At 38.3% G+C, this 18,457-nt stretch overlaps 1 protein-coding gene across 1 annotated transcript in view; it reads right to left on the reverse strand.

The window, feature by feature from the left end:
• ascc3 (activating signal cointegrator 1 complex subunit 3) overlaps window positions 1-18,457 on the reverse strand; it is a 66,876-nt gene that overhangs the window by 31,917 nt on the left and 16,502 nt on the right. The window contains exons 13-22 of the mRNA XM_086038457.1: window positions 17,346-17,417; window positions 15,838-15,972; window positions 7,193-7,384; window positions 5,483-5,707; window positions 4,375-4,494; window positions 3,956-4,120; window positions 3,759-3,845; window positions 2,929-3,105; window positions 2,609-2,834; window positions 1,552-1,706 (exon numbers count right to left, since the gene is read on the reverse strand). Of these exons, the coding sequence (XP_085894583.1) occupies window positions 1,552-1,706; window positions 2,609-2,834; window positions 2,929-3,105; window positions 3,759-3,845; window positions 3,956-4,120; window positions 4,375-4,494; window positions 5,483-5,707; window positions 7,193-7,384; window positions 15,838-15,972; window positions 17,346-17,417 (1,554 nt within the window). The remainder of the gene's footprint in view (window positions 1-1,551; window positions 1,707-2,608; window positions 2,835-2,928; window positions 3,106-3,758; window positions 3,846-3,955; window positions 4,121-4,374; window positions 4,495-5,482; window positions 5,708-7,192; window positions 7,385-15,837; window positions 15,973-17,345; window positions 17,418-18,457) is intronic.

An 18,457-nucleotide genomic window follows, 5' to 3' on the forward strand; every position in this document is an offset into this window, starting at 1 on the left:
TTCAAAACTGGCGTAATGTGCTCCCGCCCTCTGGTTCTCGTCAGCACCCGAGCGGCTGAATTCTGCAGTAGTTGCAGTGGTGAAATGCTCTTTTTCGGGAGGCCAGAGAGCAGGGCATTACAGTAATCTAAACGACAGGAAATAAAGGCATGCATCAGCACTTCCGTGTTAGCCTGAGAGAGAAACGGGCGGACTCTGGCGATATTCTTAAGGTGATAAAAACCAATCTTGGTTACATTTTTAATATGAGGAATAAAACTGAGCTCAGAGTCAAAAATGACGCCAAGGTTCTTCACACAGTGTGAGGGATTAAAAATGTGTAGTTTTGGTAAAAGCTTCTCTCTCTGACCTTCGGGACCGATAACTAAGACCTCAGTCTTGTCCTCATTGAGCTGTAGGAAATTATCTGCCATCCATGACTTGATATCTAAAATGCAATTTAAAAGGGTATCAATGGGTCCTGTGTCATCAGGAGACACGGCAATATACAGCTGCGTGTCATCAGCATAGCTGTGAAAGCTGATGCCGTGTCCCCTGATGACATCCCCGAGGGGAAGCATATAAAGATTAAAAAGTAAGGGGCCTAAAATCGAACCTTGAGGAACCCCACATTTAATTTCATGAGTTTTAGAGGAACAAGTATCCATACTTACAAAGAAATATCGGTCTGTGAGATAGGAATAAAACCAGTCAAAAACAGTACCAGAGATGCCCACTAGATTTTTAAGTCTATTTAATAAAATTTGGTGATCTACTGTATCAAAAGCAGCGCTTAGATCCAGTAGCACCAAGACTGTGAGTTTTCTCACGTCTGCAGTGCACCTAATATCATTTAAGATCCTTAAAAGAGCAGTCTCCGTACTGTGGTTCATCCTAAAACCAGATTGATATTTCTCCAAAATATTATTTGTATTTAAAAAATGATTCAACTGGATGAAAACCAGTTTTTCTAAAATCTTACTTAAAAACGGTAAGTTGGATACGGGTCTGTAGTTATTAAAAACGCTCGGGTCAGAACCGCTCTTCTTCAGAAGGGGCTTCACCACCGCCGTTTTAAAGGCAGCTGGGAAGACGCCTGTCTGAAGAGAGCAATTGACTATATTTAAAATTTAAAAGCCAAATAATTTCTAAACTTTTTTCCCCCACCTTAAATTAGATGTCTAACCCAGTGTTTCCCAACCTTGATTGACTTAAGTCACCTATTTTACACAAGAAAAATATCACGGCACACCACCCATGAAATGTCTCACTTTACTCGACAAATGGCAATCTTAGTGTGCAATCTTGGCCTGTTCAGTTGAACACAAAGCTATTATTCAGTTGTATGAATGGCAGCAGGTTGGAGCATTCAATTGGTCTGCCTTTCACAATACTTCACTGACATCGATAGATCAACAAAAGTTATATTTGTTAGCAAATAATTTTCAGACAAATGAAGTGAAATTGGAAACTTGCAAAAGGGGCTCCGTACAAAGCAGCTAACCATATGTAGCAAATACAACTGTGTGCAAGTTAGTAACCAGACCATTGTTCAAAGGCCACCATATTTACCTGATCACTCCAACGGAAGTCAGGTGTGACAATGAGACGGACGCGCAGGACAGTTCGTGTGATTGGTTGAACACTGGCCTCCATTGTGATTGAAGGGATCTGATGGACACACTGTTTCACTGTCAGCCCGATATTTACATGATGCAGCATGTGGCCTGCAAACAACACACCTGGTATTAATATACTAAGAAGATAAAAAAAGAAAGACATTACTGTACACTAATTAATGAGTGAAGAAATTATGATATCCAGTCATGCATTGCACACCTCCTCATTTTTGGATTTAAATGTTTTGATTTGAATATTACTGTCAGCAGCTCCTTTATCAGTTTGATTTTAAGTATATTAACAAAAACTGCACATACTACTACATGTTTCTCCATCCTAGTTTGATTCAAATGTTGCCATTATGTCAGAGAACACTTTAGACCATGGATCTAAAACCTAAACCCAAATATTTTTAAAGCAAGAATACATTGTATGTGCCAGCACTAGTAAAAACATGGTACTCTGATTAATACAGCAAATGTGGAATAAGATTTAAACTGAATAATTCATAAACGTAAGAAGGGTCCGACATTAAGCCTATTTGAGTGGAGGCCCGAGCCACGTTGTGGTGACCCTGCCAGAACTGGCACTGGTCCTGGTACGAGGGCAAGAGCAAACAGTGGTATGAATGATCCTGTACCTATTCATGAAAAACCATAATACCCTAAAAGCTGCAATGATTATTTCAAATTTAGCATCTTTATACTGTATTATTTTTTACTTTAAGAAAATATGACTTCTGTGTAGTTATTTTTTTGCATGTCATTTTTTTAGGCAGTATAACATTAAATTGAATATTAAACATTTGATATTTTCTGAGCTTTATATCTTGTTCAAGCCATTCCTTATGAAAGTGACTCAAGCAAAAATATGTTGAGTGCAGTAAAAAGATCAATGATTGATCAGTTGATGTGAATAAAACTCAAAATAATGAATACTAAATTTGTTCGTTTCATCATAATCATTTACGATACATGTACTAAGTTTAAAAGCAGTCGTTTCTTTTTACCAATTTCATCCTTTCTCATATCCTTTAGTTTATCAACAGTAAGCTTTTTCTCCTCCAATCGAGTCAGTACAATGTGGCTCAAGTTGGAGAACTGGCGAAGAGGGTGGGCAAAGCCCCAAAGCCGCTTGTCAATGACTTTGCAGAGCGTGAGCAGTCGATAGGTCATGGCTGGCCAACGCTTTCTTAGAGCAATCTCAAACAATGCCCTAACAATTCGAGCAGCATTCTGCAAAGTGGCAAAAGCAGAAGAAAAGCAGAAACTATCAAATATCAGAAATGGATTTAATAATATTACCGTCTTTCAATAGTTTATTTCTTACCTGTGCAACATATGAAAGGTCTGAGATGAGGGAGAAGCTGTCAACATCCCCACGACTTATGTAAGTCTGCAACAGAATGTTAACCTTGCCATAGCCGTTTTCCACTCCACCTGCCGCGGGGAGCTCACAGTAGTTACACAGCATCTGCTCCAGCTCCTCCATTTCTTCATCACGAACCTGCCAACATGATTCCCGAACATGAGAAATTTGGACCATAATCTGAACGCTTCTTAAGGTGGGTAGATCACATCATGGCTGGTGAGAGAAGGTTTTTCCCCTCATGTCTACAGGGTACACGATCCCAAGGTCAAATATTGCTCAGCCCTAAAGAAGAAATCAACCCAAACATAGTTTTTTCAAGAACATTTTCCCAGCAGGCCCACCAGTTGAAATGCAGCATTCTGATTCATATTGCGTCCAGCAGCAAAATCCACCCATTTTTAGCCATCTCAGGGGGCGGCCATTTTGTCACTTCTGTCGACTGAAAATGACATCACAACTGGTCAGGGCACAGGTAACGACCAATGAGAAAACAGGTTAGTCGTGATTGGTCGTTACCTGAGCCCTGAGCAGTTGTGATGTCATTTTCAGTCGAGAGAAGTGACAAAATGGCTGCCCCCAGAGATGGCTAAAAATAGGTGGATTAACTCTTATTCTACAAATGCAATATTTATCAGAATGCCTTGTTTCAACTAGTGGGCTTGCATAGAACATATTATTGAAAAATATGTTTGTGTTGACTTTCACTTCACGAAATGACGTCTGAGGGCTTTTTTTCCGCTACGACTAATTTATTTTCTTTCTGAACTGTATCGCCTTGGCAAGCTTACCTTAAGCTGTTCGAATTCCTCAGCTTTAGAGACAATACTGAGGATGTCAGCTTCTGTTCGTTGAGAGTTGAAAAGTTCATTGAACGTCTTCAAAGGGAAAGAAATATTTAAAATAACTGGTCAATGAATTAAATATCCTTGCCTATCTTAGTTGTGGAGAGATGAATTGTAGCTGTTTTTCAGCGGTATTTCTCTACCTCTATAGTGTTGTATCTGATGTAGAAGTGGCTGGATGTCCTCCCCAGGTCAGTGGAGGCAAAATAGCCAGTGCGCTCTTCAAAGCGGATCATCCTGGCTTTGTCCAGCTTCCTACCTGACTCTACCACAAGCTCCTTTCTGTACAGCTCTAAGGACGGATCCATCTGAAACATTCAAAGGACTTTGTTAAACTTAAAAAAAAATAATAATAAAATAAAAAAAAAAAATCTCACTGAAGTATTCGTAATCTTAATGTTTAATTAAAACACACATTCCATATATTATTCAAAAACATTTTGAAAAAAAGTTATGATTTCATCTGCAAAACGTCTGATATTTTTTCACAAAGTATTAAATGTATTCCAGTGTAGGATTTTGGTGACAGGGAACAAAGCTGAAATAAAGTGAGATCACAAACCTGCAAGGCCTTGTAGTTGATACCGTACGCAAGTGGATTAGCCCTCATGCGCACATAGAGGTAAGTGTAACTGAGCCACTTCACCGCCTCATCCACGTTGGTGACTGTACCCAAAGCAATCTACAGCAGCAAGAGACAAAAGATCACTACAACCACTGCTCACAACGACCAATTGTGAGCAGTTGTGATGTCATTTTCAGTTGACAGAAGACAAAATGGCCGCCCCCAGAGATGGCTAAAAACGAGTGCATTTTATTTTGCTGCTTAACTTCTATTCCACAAACGCAAAATTAATCACAATGCCGTGTTTCAACTAGTGGGCCTGCTGGGAACATATTCTTGAATAAAATATGATTGGGTTGACTTCCGCTTTAACAGTCCTTAACTTATTCTCATAATGTAGCTTTTGCAAAAACAGTTCATGGGATGTATATTATTCGGGGGAGGAGGGTGGGATGGCAGAGTGAATGTCTAGCTACCATTGTCACTGAAATGTATGACTGATCAAAAATTAGATTTTAAAATATGTACACTGCAGTTTGACATTATGAGATTATGAAACCGTTTTTATGGACATTTCCACTACTTATGTTGCAGACACTATATTCACTTCACCTTTATACAGTGCTGTAAAGAAAACATCCACCCATTCCTGATTTTTTTGTGACAGAACTGGTTTGTTGAACTGCCATAGGTCTGACGTCACATGATGATAAAAAATGGAAAGGCCTGAATTAAATGTGTACTTTCACCAAATTTTTTTTCTCAATATTGTCCAGTTTAGAAATCACATATCGTCGCTGTCCTGTGAAACACACTTATGTCCAATTTGGGAATTTAAAAAAAATGTTAACGTTAATGCGACGATGTCTGTAACACGGAAACACCATTCACATAGAAACAAGAATATTGAACAAAAATGGACCCGAGTGTTTTTCACATTATCGATACAGTTCATCGATACATCACGATATATAAATACATGCTTTTAACTGAACATGCTAATATTGTATTCAAATTTCAAAAACCTTTGAATGTTTGAATTTGGTATTGAATGAATACAACAAAAACATCAAAATAAGTCTTTTTTTCACACTTCTAGACTGACCTCAGCATTGAGGTTGTCAGCCAGGCTGTCAAGAAACTGACTCTCAATGGGATTCTGCTGGGTGAGCAAGGTCAGGTAATGGCTGAGCTTGTCATGGGTGGTAATGATCGTGCCTTCGCCATACTTGTCAAACTGTGGCCGTCCTGCACGACCAAAGATCTGCATCACGTCCAGGATGCCGAGATCCACCAGGGTGCCACGCTTAGCATCATAAATCTGTGTCCCCTGCAACCACAAGACATAACTTATTTCAGCAAAGACTACAAAGTCTGTACATGAAAATGAGAGCTATACAGTGAGTATAAAAAGTGGCATGGTGTATCAGTGGTTAGCACATCCACCTCAAAGTACTAAGGTTTGGGGTTTGAATCCCAGTGAAGGCTATCATTTCTTAAAACATTGTTCTAAGGTTATTTGAAGACTAAATTGTCTTTAGTTGTGAATATGAGTGTGAATGGTTGTTTGTCAACATGTGCCCTGCAATTCGTTGGCAACCTGTCCAGGGTGTACCCGCCCCTCACCAAAGTCAGCTGGTATGGGCTCCAGCTCACATGCGACCCTTGTGAAGATGAGCGGTCCACACCAAGTTTCAAACGCCAGGTTTTTGTGAGGGTGAAAAATAGGGATGGACCGATTATCGATATTTGCCAGGCACATACATGACGGGAGTCGGTGAGTGAAAAGGTAATGCAATAGACTTTGCAGAAATTTTTAGTAAATGTCAGTCTACTATAACTCACTTGTAACATTACTATGAGCCCTTCTATGTCATATAAACACAAGGGGCAGTTTTGCTCGCCACAGTAAGATGCCTTGCAGCTCAAGCTAACCACTCCCCTAATGTCACAACACTTAATTTGCTTTGTGAATGACATGGCTCCTGAGAGAAGTTGCTGATAATATCGGGAAATGGTGATAAAAGTAAGACGTGAGTGCCACGTAATGAAAAGCTAAACTCAACTTTATTTATAGATCACTTTAAAACAACCGCCGCTGCAAGTGCTGTACATGGTGCAAAAATTGACGGCAAAGTACTGCATGTGAAAGTCTGGTCTTGGAAACATGCTTATTTTTGTGGCTCTCATCTTTTCATAGAGTTTGGAGGTATGTCCAGTTCTCGGTAATGTTGCCATATTTTCTCCACTTGATGATGACTGCCTTCACTGTGTTCCGTGGTATATTTAATGCCCCGGGAATTACTTTTTACTCTTCACCTGACTGATATCTTTGAACAATAAGATTGATCCCTCTGGTGCTGTGGAAGTTGTCTGTGGACCTTGACTTGTGCTATAAGATTTGACTAGAAAAATGTCAGGAGAAGCTAAAAGCAACACCTGAACTTTATTTGGTTTAATCAGAATCATTCTTAATTTGGGCATGTGTGTTAATTCACATTTAACATAAGATTGAATGCGACTGGTTTATTCTGAACATCCATATCCCCAGTTATAAGAGGGTGTGCTCACTTGTGCAATCACATTATCTCAGTTTTAATTTCCCCTCTTGAAAAGATTTCACTTTTTTTCATTTGTACAGTTTATAGTTCACGTTAATGGAGTAAAACCTGTTTAAATGGTTTATCTTCGTCTCATGTTTTTATATCTCAAAAACTTGGCACTTGAACAGGGGTGTGCAGACTTTTTATGTCCACTGTATTTTAAAGATACACATAAGTAAAAAGTAAATGAAGAAAATGTAAAAACAAAGAACCTTAATTATAACAGCATGGGCTGGCAGGTTCACTCCCCAGGCCAAGGTGGCAGTACAGACCAGCACCTTGAGGTACCCTCTTGAGAACATACTCTCCATTAGATTGCGGTCAGCCCGCAACATGCCTGCATGGTGGATCCCAAAACCTTCTGGAAACATCTCTTTCATTTGCTTGTTTCTGGAGCGCTGGATCTAAAATTTCAGGCAAAAGATATTGGTTAAAAAAAATAAATATATATATATATATATATCACTGGTTACAGTGTTGAGGAGAAAAAATAAACAGCTCTTTATGTCTTTGCAATAATTTTGAGAGGATAAGAGATGGATTTGAAAAAAAAATAAAGGTAATAAGATTTACATTTTTCATTGAACTTGCGACTAACAAGTCACTTACACACACAAACAAACACACAGATTGAAATGTATCTATGATTGACAGGTAGGTCGTGACCTGGTTGTGCTCAATGGGAGTCCTCATTATAGGGCTTTATCTCATTCTGCGGGCATCTAAATGGAGGTTAAAGCACAACAGGACAGCTCTGCACAGTTAAGACGGACCATAACTGCCAGCAGTTGAGCTGAGAGTGGTCTGGACTAGATGGGTATGCAATGTAGTTTTCAAAAAAAATTATTAGTAAATAATTTCCTTCATTGAATTAATAAATAAAGAGACAAATTATTTTAGAATATTCTGGTTGTACTGGTGGTAAAAGAAATTGATGAGTGGAGAAATAATATGATCATTACAGCGCAAACCTCGTGGCAAAAGGCATTTATGCAGTCCTGTAAATTCAGGGATAAAAGGTGAAACTGTAGTAAATATATAGTTAGACATAAAAAATAGCTGAAAAAAGTTGGACTTTTTCAAACTAGCAATCCAATATGTGTAACCTGTAAATTGTTGAAGCAACTACAATAAATACCACAAACTCCACCTGTGGAAGGAATCGCAATACTCCCTCACTAACTGCAGATTGATGCTCAAAGATGCTACTGACAGGCCTAAATGAATTGATAATTTCGATGCAACCTAAAAGTATTCACGACACTTCACTCTTTCCACATTTTGTTATGTTTTGTCACAGACTTATTTCAAAATGCAATAAATACATTTTCCCCTTAAAATTCTACACATAAAACCAGAGTGCAACAGCATGTAATTATCTTTGGACAATGATGCAATTATCTTTGGACAACATTCCTCTTTGTAGCACCTGTTAAGATCCATAAGGTTGGGTGAGGAGCATCTGTGCATTAAGATCCCTACAGCGATGCTCAATTGGATTCAAGTCAGCACACTGACTGAGCCACTCAAGGACATTCACAGAGGTGTCCTGTAGCCACTCCTTTGCTATCGTGGCTGTATACACAGGGCCGTTAGTCTCTAGGCAACCAGAACAGTCAAGCAACATATACTCTGTGAAATCTACACATGTACATTATCTGGTCGAGTGTCTACTTTAAACTGTCCGACTTGCAGCCGCTGTTCGAGTGCCGCCATTACAGTTTGTCCTCCCATGCAAGATTAATAGTTGTGTTAATTGGTATGAAGGAAAGATTGACAGTGACTCACAATATTAAATTAAACCAAAAAAAACCCTGTTAATTGGAAATTGGTTTGAAATTAATCATTTTATTTACTTTGAATTTACTTAATGGCAGCATAAATGTCTTAAAAGAAGCAGGCACATCTATGCATTTAATCAATTATCATTTAATATTGCTTATTGGGTGATTTAGACCAAGGAAGACTTAGAAGCATTAACAAAGAAAACTTCAGGCACTAAGCCTTGAAAATAGGAAATGCACACAACTCAAATGAGGTACAAATGGGCGTCTCTGAAAATCTAACACTAACATCTGTGACTGAACTTTAAGAAACTGCTTAATGGAAATGGGACTTACATACTGAAAAGCCAAATAAAAGTCATCTTTAACACCTAAACAAAAAAAACAGGGCTAGTAGGGTGAAGAAAAACAATCATGGATTTTGAACGACTGGATGAAAAAGATACTCAGAGAGGAATTGCAAATCTGCATTGGGCAAGGTGATGATGCTGGAACTTTTGTCTGGTGCCAGTGCGATTTATGAAGACAACTGAAGAAAACATGCACATTTTCAGTCATTGAGGCCATGGTGCTGCATGTCAGGTAAATGCAGTCATTATATCCTCAATTAATGCACAAGTTCATTTGAGATGTTGGACACTTTTCTGATTCCGGCTATTGAAAGGATATTTGCAGACGACATCATTTTTCAAGATGCATTTTAATGAAAGTTTTTTGCCAAAGAGCAAAAATCATAAAAGCCTTCCTTTAAGGAAGACTTACAATGTCAATGTCATGGCCTGCAAATAGTCCAGATCTCAATCCAATCAAAACTCTGTCGTGGAAATTAAAGAAAATGGTCAATGAGATAGATCCAAGCTGCAAAATTGAGCTGATAACAGCATTCACAGGAAGTTGGAGCGAGACTGATGACAAATACTGTTTGTCACTGGTCAAGTCCATACCTCTGAGACTGCAAGCTGTTATATCAGCCTGACATGGTGTAACTAAGTCCTAGAGGTGTTGTGTTGTAGTGTTTTTTTTTTCCATGATTCCGCTATTTTCCTCCTCAGAATTGAGTGATTCCATATTTTTTTCTTCTACTTAAGGATGACCTAAAAAAAATAAGTGTGATGACGACAACAATTTTCTTTCTTACTTGTTTTTTTGTGTTAACAAAAAAAGACAGAAAGGTGGCAATTTGAATAAAAAGTGTTTTGTGGAACATGCGTAATTTGCCTTTTTTTCCCCTCCAAAATTACAAATTAAATGGTCATCCTCCAGGCGTGCGACTCCAGAATTTTTGCCAGTGTTTGTAACAAGGAGAAAATGGAAGAGTGATAGAAACATCTGATTTTAGTAATTATAACAATAGAAATGTTAGCCTAATCTAAAATATAGCACAGCCACACATTATTATTACATTTTCTCCTTTTTCTCCTCCTACTGCTCATTATGAGCAAAGCCAGTTCTTTCCGTTGTAACTACTTTATGTTCATATGAGTGGAAAAAAGGTACCAGGCTACTGCCTGTTCAGTAGATTAGTAACCACTGCCAAATAGGGGCTCGAATGCGCCGGGCCGCTGTCACCCCCAAAGGTAAATCAGAAATTCTGGAAAATTCTTCTTGAGAGAGAAAGGCAATGTACTAATTTATGTTGAGAGCCGTACACTGTCAGAAAAAAGGTGCTAAATTTGTACCTGTAAAAAGGAACCCCGACTGTAATTCCATGTTTGCTCTATATGATTTATTTGGTTGTTAACATAAGCTAATATAAGGTAAAAGAAAACAACATTTTCAAAAATAATTTCCAGTTCAACACATTTTGTAGAAACTCCATATGCATATATGCTATTTCTTTGGAGAAAAAAAAGCAAAATGCAGCCTAGTGGCAGAAGTCTTCAGTCCAGTTTGTGCAAGAAAGCCAAGTGAGATGTGAGTAAGGGAAGGGAAGGGAATTGAAATGCTACAGCAGAGGCTTTGCTTTGATGTGTCTCTGTGTCACAAACTTGATTCTCGGTCCTAATCTGAGGTGAGTCAGCGCTGATATAGGCTGTGCCATGGCTACATCTGAGATGGCAGTGACCTAAGCTCCTGATCAGATCCCATTAGGCTCTGTCACTTGCTGATGCTGCTGCTGCCGCACTCACTCTGCCCACAGATAACTAGCTGCCAGCTCTATTCATTGTTAATCCTGCTTGTGAACGTGCAGAGAATCTTAGTTTACATTGGAGGTTGAGTTACCTGTTGAAAATTTGGTGAAAACTATACAACTGATGTTACATATCATTGCTGTCCTGTGAAAAACACTTATGTCCAATTTCGGAAAAAAATAATAATTTTCACGTTAATGCAATGTCTGTAATGCAGAAACACCATTCACGTAAAAATAAGAAAATTGAAAAAAATTGAGATAAGTGTTTTTCACATGACAGCTATATAGATATAAATAAAAGCAGTTTGGACGTTTGTGATTACTGGGACTTAAATTTGCACAGGAAAGATGCAGCCTTTTTTAGAAAATGGGGCCTCAGTATGGGGCAGCAGCCACAGAACATTACAAACTTCCACACTGTGATTTCAAAGTGTAAAAATCAGAGTAAAATGTGCCAAATTAACCTGTTGTGAGAAGTGGAGCTGTTTCGTTGCCAGACAATCCGTAAAACTTGGGCAATAATTCTGATATGTTTTCAGAAGTTCATGTGAGTATATGTTTTTGCTAACTATTGATTGCAGGTTTCGGACATTAGGCAGGCGACGTTTAGTTCCCTACATTACGCTTTTAGACATGTGAGAAGGATCATAATACATTAGTGTCGGCAACTTGAGAGCCATTTGAACTCATTTCATAAAAGAAACCGCGGGAGCCAAAAACCCTTTGGACACCTCAAATGGAGATAAACTTTCTTTTCCGTTTTGCTTTAAATTTCTGCTGCAGACAACCATTGAATCTTGTGGCCCGTTCGAAGCAATGTCAGCACATCCACCATATTGCTTTGCAGATATGTCCACCATTTTATTCGCCATAAAATTGGAAAATGATAGTTGTAAAATTGAGTTAGAATGGCATAATACAATCGAAGGCAATGGTTTGGTGTTAATTCAGAGACTTCTTGCTTGATGATACATCTCCAAGAACCAAGTAAACGAGGCATCTTCACAAGTAGCTTCACTTTGTAACATTCAGTACGGCTGTACCGTCGACATACTCAATAAGGCGTTTATGTATTGTAAATGTTGCCTATGATAATATGTACTTGCCAGCAGTTGTTGAAAAGGGCGACATTCAAGACTATTGTGTTTGTGGAATATGAGTTAAAATCAGAGTGCTGTGTTTAGACTAGTGGGGCTGCATAGAACATATTCTTGTATAGAAAATTTGGGGGTTGACTTCCACTTTAAGGGCAACCTTGAGTAAAAAATTAAAACAGAAAAAAATATTGTTGTGGCAAAACACTGTCTACGTCACTGTCCACGTATACAGTATGTATCTACTTTGAGAGAACAGTTCTCCGTTTACAGTGATTGAAATCTCCAACTGCAACTAGTTGTGCAGTCTTGTGTTTATGCTATGCATCAGCATTTGTCTAGTCTTTTTGGCTTGTTGTGGAACATAAACGGCCAACCTGAACACAGCACTGTACTCCATAGGTACACAAAAAGGTCTGCAATTTACTATCAGCACTTCAATATCCGTCAAGCAGTATTTCTCAATCACCTGAACGACAGTCCACACACCCTAAATTGCTAATATAGATGTGCCACCTATGTTTTCACGTGAGGCAGCTATGCATTCTCCCATCGTAGGCAAAAATGAGAGAGTGCAAGCATTGGACTTCAGATACACAAAATAGCAGCAGGAAAAACAAAAACCAAAGTTGGTGGTGGGAAGACTTTGCAAACGCAGTTTAAAGAGGAAAAGAGCGTGCTCCGCCGTAAACTGTTCACTATATTTTTAAGGGTACAACAATATTTGAAAATAATTGAGAGCATTTGCTTTTAAAGTGTTTTGGGATCATAGTTTGTGGTTTATTCATGATTTCAACTATGAATATAGACAATTATAATCACTTTTGTGGGAGTATTAATCACAAAAATTCACGATTTGCGGTCAAGTTTGGTAACCTATCCTCCGAATACACTATATATTACTGATAGTTGAACTAGATGCAAATGTACTAGTCTGCACTCCAAAACTATTCCATAATGATTTTGCGGTGGGTGGATTCTAATTTATATTATTTTGAGCCATATCCATATTTCTTTTCAAATATATGGGCATGCCATTCAACTGAATCATTCATTTGTCTTTGCCTTGCGGCTCATCACTGTGGATCAATGTACCACAAAGCTGTTTTGAGCATGGTGACAAGCTGTCATGGATCTTACGAGATGCGTGGACAGGTGGTGGACTAGTTTCTTAAAAATAGCAGCAAATGAAAGCAAACACATATTAATGAGGTCTGTGTGTTGGTGATGTGAAATCCCAGGGGGCTACATATTCAGATGCAGTCTGCCTGCATTGGTAACAACAGTTAAAGATGAGCATCTGAAGAATACACACAGAGATTTTGAAAACACAGACATCCCTCTCAATGAAAGAGAATGCGTATTAAAGGATAGATGACACAATGATGGCCTTTTCCTTTATCATTACTTATTTGAAACTACTTTTTTAAGTAACATGCATACTACTTTGAAAACATTCACAATGTACAGTGCATCCTTGGAAGCTTCACTATTTTATACCTTTCTTTCCTTTTCTAGACTGCAAATTTTCAACAGGGTTACAAAACAGAGTAATGTATTGTAATAAGCCCATGGGACCACAAGGTGTCTCTTAAACTCCACACTATTCTTAGGTGCTTAATCTCTAGGGAGTGCATAGTAAAAATCAAGGTAGACAAAGAAGTAAAACATGAAGGAAAAGGCAGGAGCTTGATTGTCAGCAGAGAAGAAAAGTCAAGCAGGCTCATGTAGACAGCAAGCCTGGATCGAGTCACCGCAAACTCTCAAATCTCTTCTATGCACTAACAAGGAGAGTACAGTACAGCAAATTGGAATGAACAGTAAATAAAATATAAACAAAGGAAGTGAAGCAATAAATTGCCTTGTGTCACACTTCATGTAATGTTCAATAAGTTTGTATTCGCGGAAAAAAAAAAACCCCAAAAAAACGTTCATTTTTTAAATTGGGAAACTATAAACACACACGGCAGCTTTTGATATGGACAAATTCCAAACAGTACATTACTGTAAAACCAAGGGTAAATTCATAACGATGAAAGCACTTTCAAGCATATAAATTCTACGAGCGCCAATTCCAACAAAGTTGGGACGTTGTGTAAAACAGAAATAAAAATAGAATACAATGATTTGCAAATCCTATATATAATACAAAGACAAGAAAATATATGTTCAAACTGATGAATCTGCCTTTCCCTTTAACAACGCTCACTAAGTGTTTGGGAACTGAGGACACTGTTGAAGCTTTGTAGGTGTACTTCTTTCCCATTCTTGCTTGATGTACAACTTCAGTTGCTCAACAGTTCAGGCTCTACGTTGCAACTGAGCCTTTCCGCACCTTCTACCCAATCATGGCATTTACCTGTCTCCAATTAGCGTGCTCACCTGTGGAATGTTCCAAACAGGAGTTCTTTGAGCATTCCTCAACTGTCCCAATCTTTTGTAGTACCTGTCCCTTTTTTGGAAAGTGCTGCATGTGTAAAATTCAAAATAAGAAAATACTTGGAAATAAGCAACAACATTCATCAGTTTCAACAACAAAAATCTTGTCTTTGCAGTGCATTCAATTAAATTTGAAAATGATTTTCAAATCATTGTATTCTCTTTTTATTTACATTTGCCATAACATCCCAACTTCAGCGGAATTGGGGTTTATAGAATTAGAAAACGCACAGTAGAAACAATGTATTTCAATAAAACACACCCTCCTCCACTGTATTCGAATAAGCGCTAAAGAAAGTCGAAAGATGAGACAAATATTACAATGCATGTGCCATCTTGCAAATACGTTATTTCTCTATAATGCACCATATGAAGTGTAAAGTATACATTACTTAAGCAGTAAATGCCAATTGGATATTATGTTTTCACTTGTTAGCAAACGATGGATAGCAATCACCAGTTTACCAAAAACTATATTCAGCAATAACTGCAAATGAAGCAATAAATCCTTCATTTGCAGCTTTTCAAACTCTCCTGATACAACCAATTAAATAACAACGGAGGAAAAAAAATAGAAAAGTTGTTTGGACATGTATCTGTTAAAGTTGAACAAATAAACACTAATTTATATGACTGACCTTAGAGGTGCTTTAATTCTCTGCATATGCATATTGGGGGATTAGCACACCTATAAATATTAATGCAGGGCAATTTCCAGAGAGCAAATAAGCGGTGCATTATCTCTGTGTGGGCTTAAAGTGGAATCGCCCTGATGCCCCTTGCTTCACAAGCGCATGCCCGACCGACAAACACTCAAAGAAAAACTAATGGAGTGGATAATACTCATTGCACTGAGATTGGGTTGAGGTAATGTAAACTTTGAGCATATGAAACAAACTGAATTCTATGAGCACATATTTCGGGAACAGTTGTGACAATTGCGTTTGAAAATCTGCTTCAAAGACTAATCAGTTGACGAGGCACCATTTTTAGTCGCCCGACATAATCTCCTGTCTCTATTTCCAGCTTTGGAACACAAGAAAAGTGATCTGATTTGTATACATATCCCTTTTAAATAGAGGGGAGATTAGCGACACATCAATCATGCCTCATCCTCAGAGAATGAAGGAAAACGGTTACTAAATTTATCACACTGGCTTCTGCTGCAAGTGATTGAAATGTGGGAATTTGAGCTCGACTGGCCGTCCTCTGTGGGAAAGTACAGCTCCACCTCTGTGTACTCTCACAGTGCATAAACTATTAATGACCCGATCGCAACCAATCTTTCTCCATTGTGTTCACACGTGCACACATACAAACATAGGCAGGTGCACATACACACACATAATTATGGTATGGATACAAACAAACAAACATACTGCATGTAAGGCTGATTTGCTTTCTACCTGTTTTTCACACTGGCCGTAGTCTGGACCCTGGTCTGGTTGAAAGACACTTGTTTCTCCATGGTTCTTAGCCATCTCGATTAGCCCCATGGCTGTCCTCACTGTAGCGTTACGAGCATGGACGAACACCATTACCTGAGACATTATATGACATATTTAACACAGAATTCTGTCTGTCTGTACATCTATCTATATTGTTGAATATGTCATGTATCATTTGATATATAGTGGAATGTGAACCTGTGTGTAACCCGAAACTTTCACATATCAAGGTAATGTTTCCTTCCCATTGAAATGAATGGAAATGCATTTAATTCATTCCAGCCCCAAAGTGAAATTATCTTGTTTTTATTGGATGTGTGGTTAAAATAAATGGGTTTGTTGACGACCACTGCTGTAGAATATAGAACTAAGTGAAAACCAAGTTTTTATGAAGAGAAACATTGTTTATGCTAACAAATCACTGTGCAACGTTTTATGGGGCTTTGACACCGCACTTGCTTTTGGCAGCGTTCAAGGCAGGATAGGGAGCAGGGAGGACGGCGACGGCCCACCTCAAGCAAGCCACAATTGTCACTGGTTGCTAAGCGACCAAACAGAATGGCCCAGTGCCTATTCCCCATTGTTTGGACATGAAGTAGGCTGCAGCTAGGCAATATGGATTTGTCATATTTACATAAAAAAGTTCTAGCTTTTACTGAGGAGGATGACAAGGACGACAAGCAGCAGCAAGAATGGAAAAGTGGTAGAAGCACATACGCAATTAATGGGTTTGTCAATAGCGCACTGCGCATTATGTGCAGTGTAAAAAGTTATTTGCCCTTTTTGTATACAATAATGTTTATATTTGCCATGGTTACAGCTAAAAAATTGTTTAGCACTTTTCTACCACGCACACGAACCTGGACGCACACAAACAAAGAGACAAGTAAAAAATAATCCTAAAACAGACACACCTTTTTTGGATTGCTTTTCACTTTAATGTTGCTCATTTAATTTGCTTTAGTTGATGTTTTATGTAAAATTTTTATTGTCCGGCTTGTTTTCTATTAATTATGTTTGCATAGTGACCTTGCATGCCCTGAAAGGCACCTATACATATAATTAATTATTATTATTATTATTGTTATCATCATCAGCATTATGATTATGATAATGCATTTCAAATCGTTTATTGGAGAGATGCATACTGCTATATTGAATAATGTATATTGATTGAAGCATTGTCTGAGTTTACATATGCTGGCCAAAACTTTAGAAATAGAGCTGTTCCTAATTTTTTGACTCACATGGAATTAAAAATAGTTGTCATTATACATGTAGAGTCTTACACAACAGCAAACTACAACCACAATTCTCTCTGAATGCCTGTTCGAGATACAGCTTTGCTTTTGGACAACATTAGTTTGTGCAAGTGATCATAATTGTGGCTGGTAGTGTGTATGTGGCACTAAATTGGACATTTATGTCATTAAATACAATTTATCCGAAAAGGGTGAAGACATTACCTGATGACCAGCTTTGACTTGTTCAACAACTTTGTTGTAGCAAACCTCCTCCATGTCATGAATTTGCTGGATCTAAGCAGAAGAGGAACATCACAATTATTAGTTTAATTCATAAAGTCATGTCATGTTCTTATTAATGTCGGCTTTTCAGACACTTTGAGGAGTCAAAAACAGTCCATGTTATTAAACAGCAAAATACCGTATGTCATTGTGAATCATGGATTCATTTTTGTGATACATAGTAGCTCACAAAACTCCTCACATCTCAGCAACCGTTTAAGTATATACTGTCAAGGGATAATACGATAGAAATTAAACTTGGATTTAAAGTACTTTAGATTAGTCACTTAATAGCTTGTACAGCAATATAGATTTAGTATCCAATAAAAATGACTCAACACAGTCATTACTGTCAAAATAACTGGCACATAGCTACCTACACAACTCAGTAGGGATTTTGACCGACTCATCATAATGTCTATCCTTCATGTTGCTTGGCTGCCACCCGGTAACACAAAGCTTCAGCTCCCTCCACAGGTTTTCTATTGGGTTGAGGTCTGGAGACTGACTCTGCTACACCGTGACCCTCATATACTGTATGTCTTCTTGAAACTCTTCTTTGTTGCCCTGGTAGTATATTTTGGGTCATTGTCATGCTTGATGACCCACACACGACTCATCTTTAGTGTTCTTGCTGAGTACGTTTTTCCATTCAAGGCTTTACAGTCGGTAGTTTTGTTCTCTGCCCCCTCAATGTGTTGACAAAGAAGCTGTTTGATTTGTTCAGCAGAGATATTGTTGGCACAGATTTATGGTCGAGATTTGTAATCCATGATGGTCATCATTGCCTCCCATAGCCTATATGTCTCTCGGCTGTCTTGACAGGAGGAGTCCACAGGCTTCAAATTCCAATTCAATTGTTACTTTACACAAAGGTGGCCTAGGCAAAGGATGTCCCAAGTCTGGTCCGCGGGCAATGTTCTTTTTGTTTTGTGCTTCATTTTTTCGTGCGCAGAATGAATGAATGAATGAATGAATGCTTCAAAAACAGACTAACACTTTACAGTGGTTAAAAAAAGCACAATGTCAGCCTGTCAGTTTTCACATAAGTA

This window comes from Filicampus tigris, chromosome 8 (assembly GCF_054856515.1).
Source record: "Filicampus tigris isolate MCC_2025a chromosome 8, RoL_Ftig_1.0, whole genome shotgun sequence".
NCBI lineage: Eukaryota > Metazoa > Chordata > Actinopteri > Syngnathiformes > Syngnathidae > Filicampus > Filicampus tigris.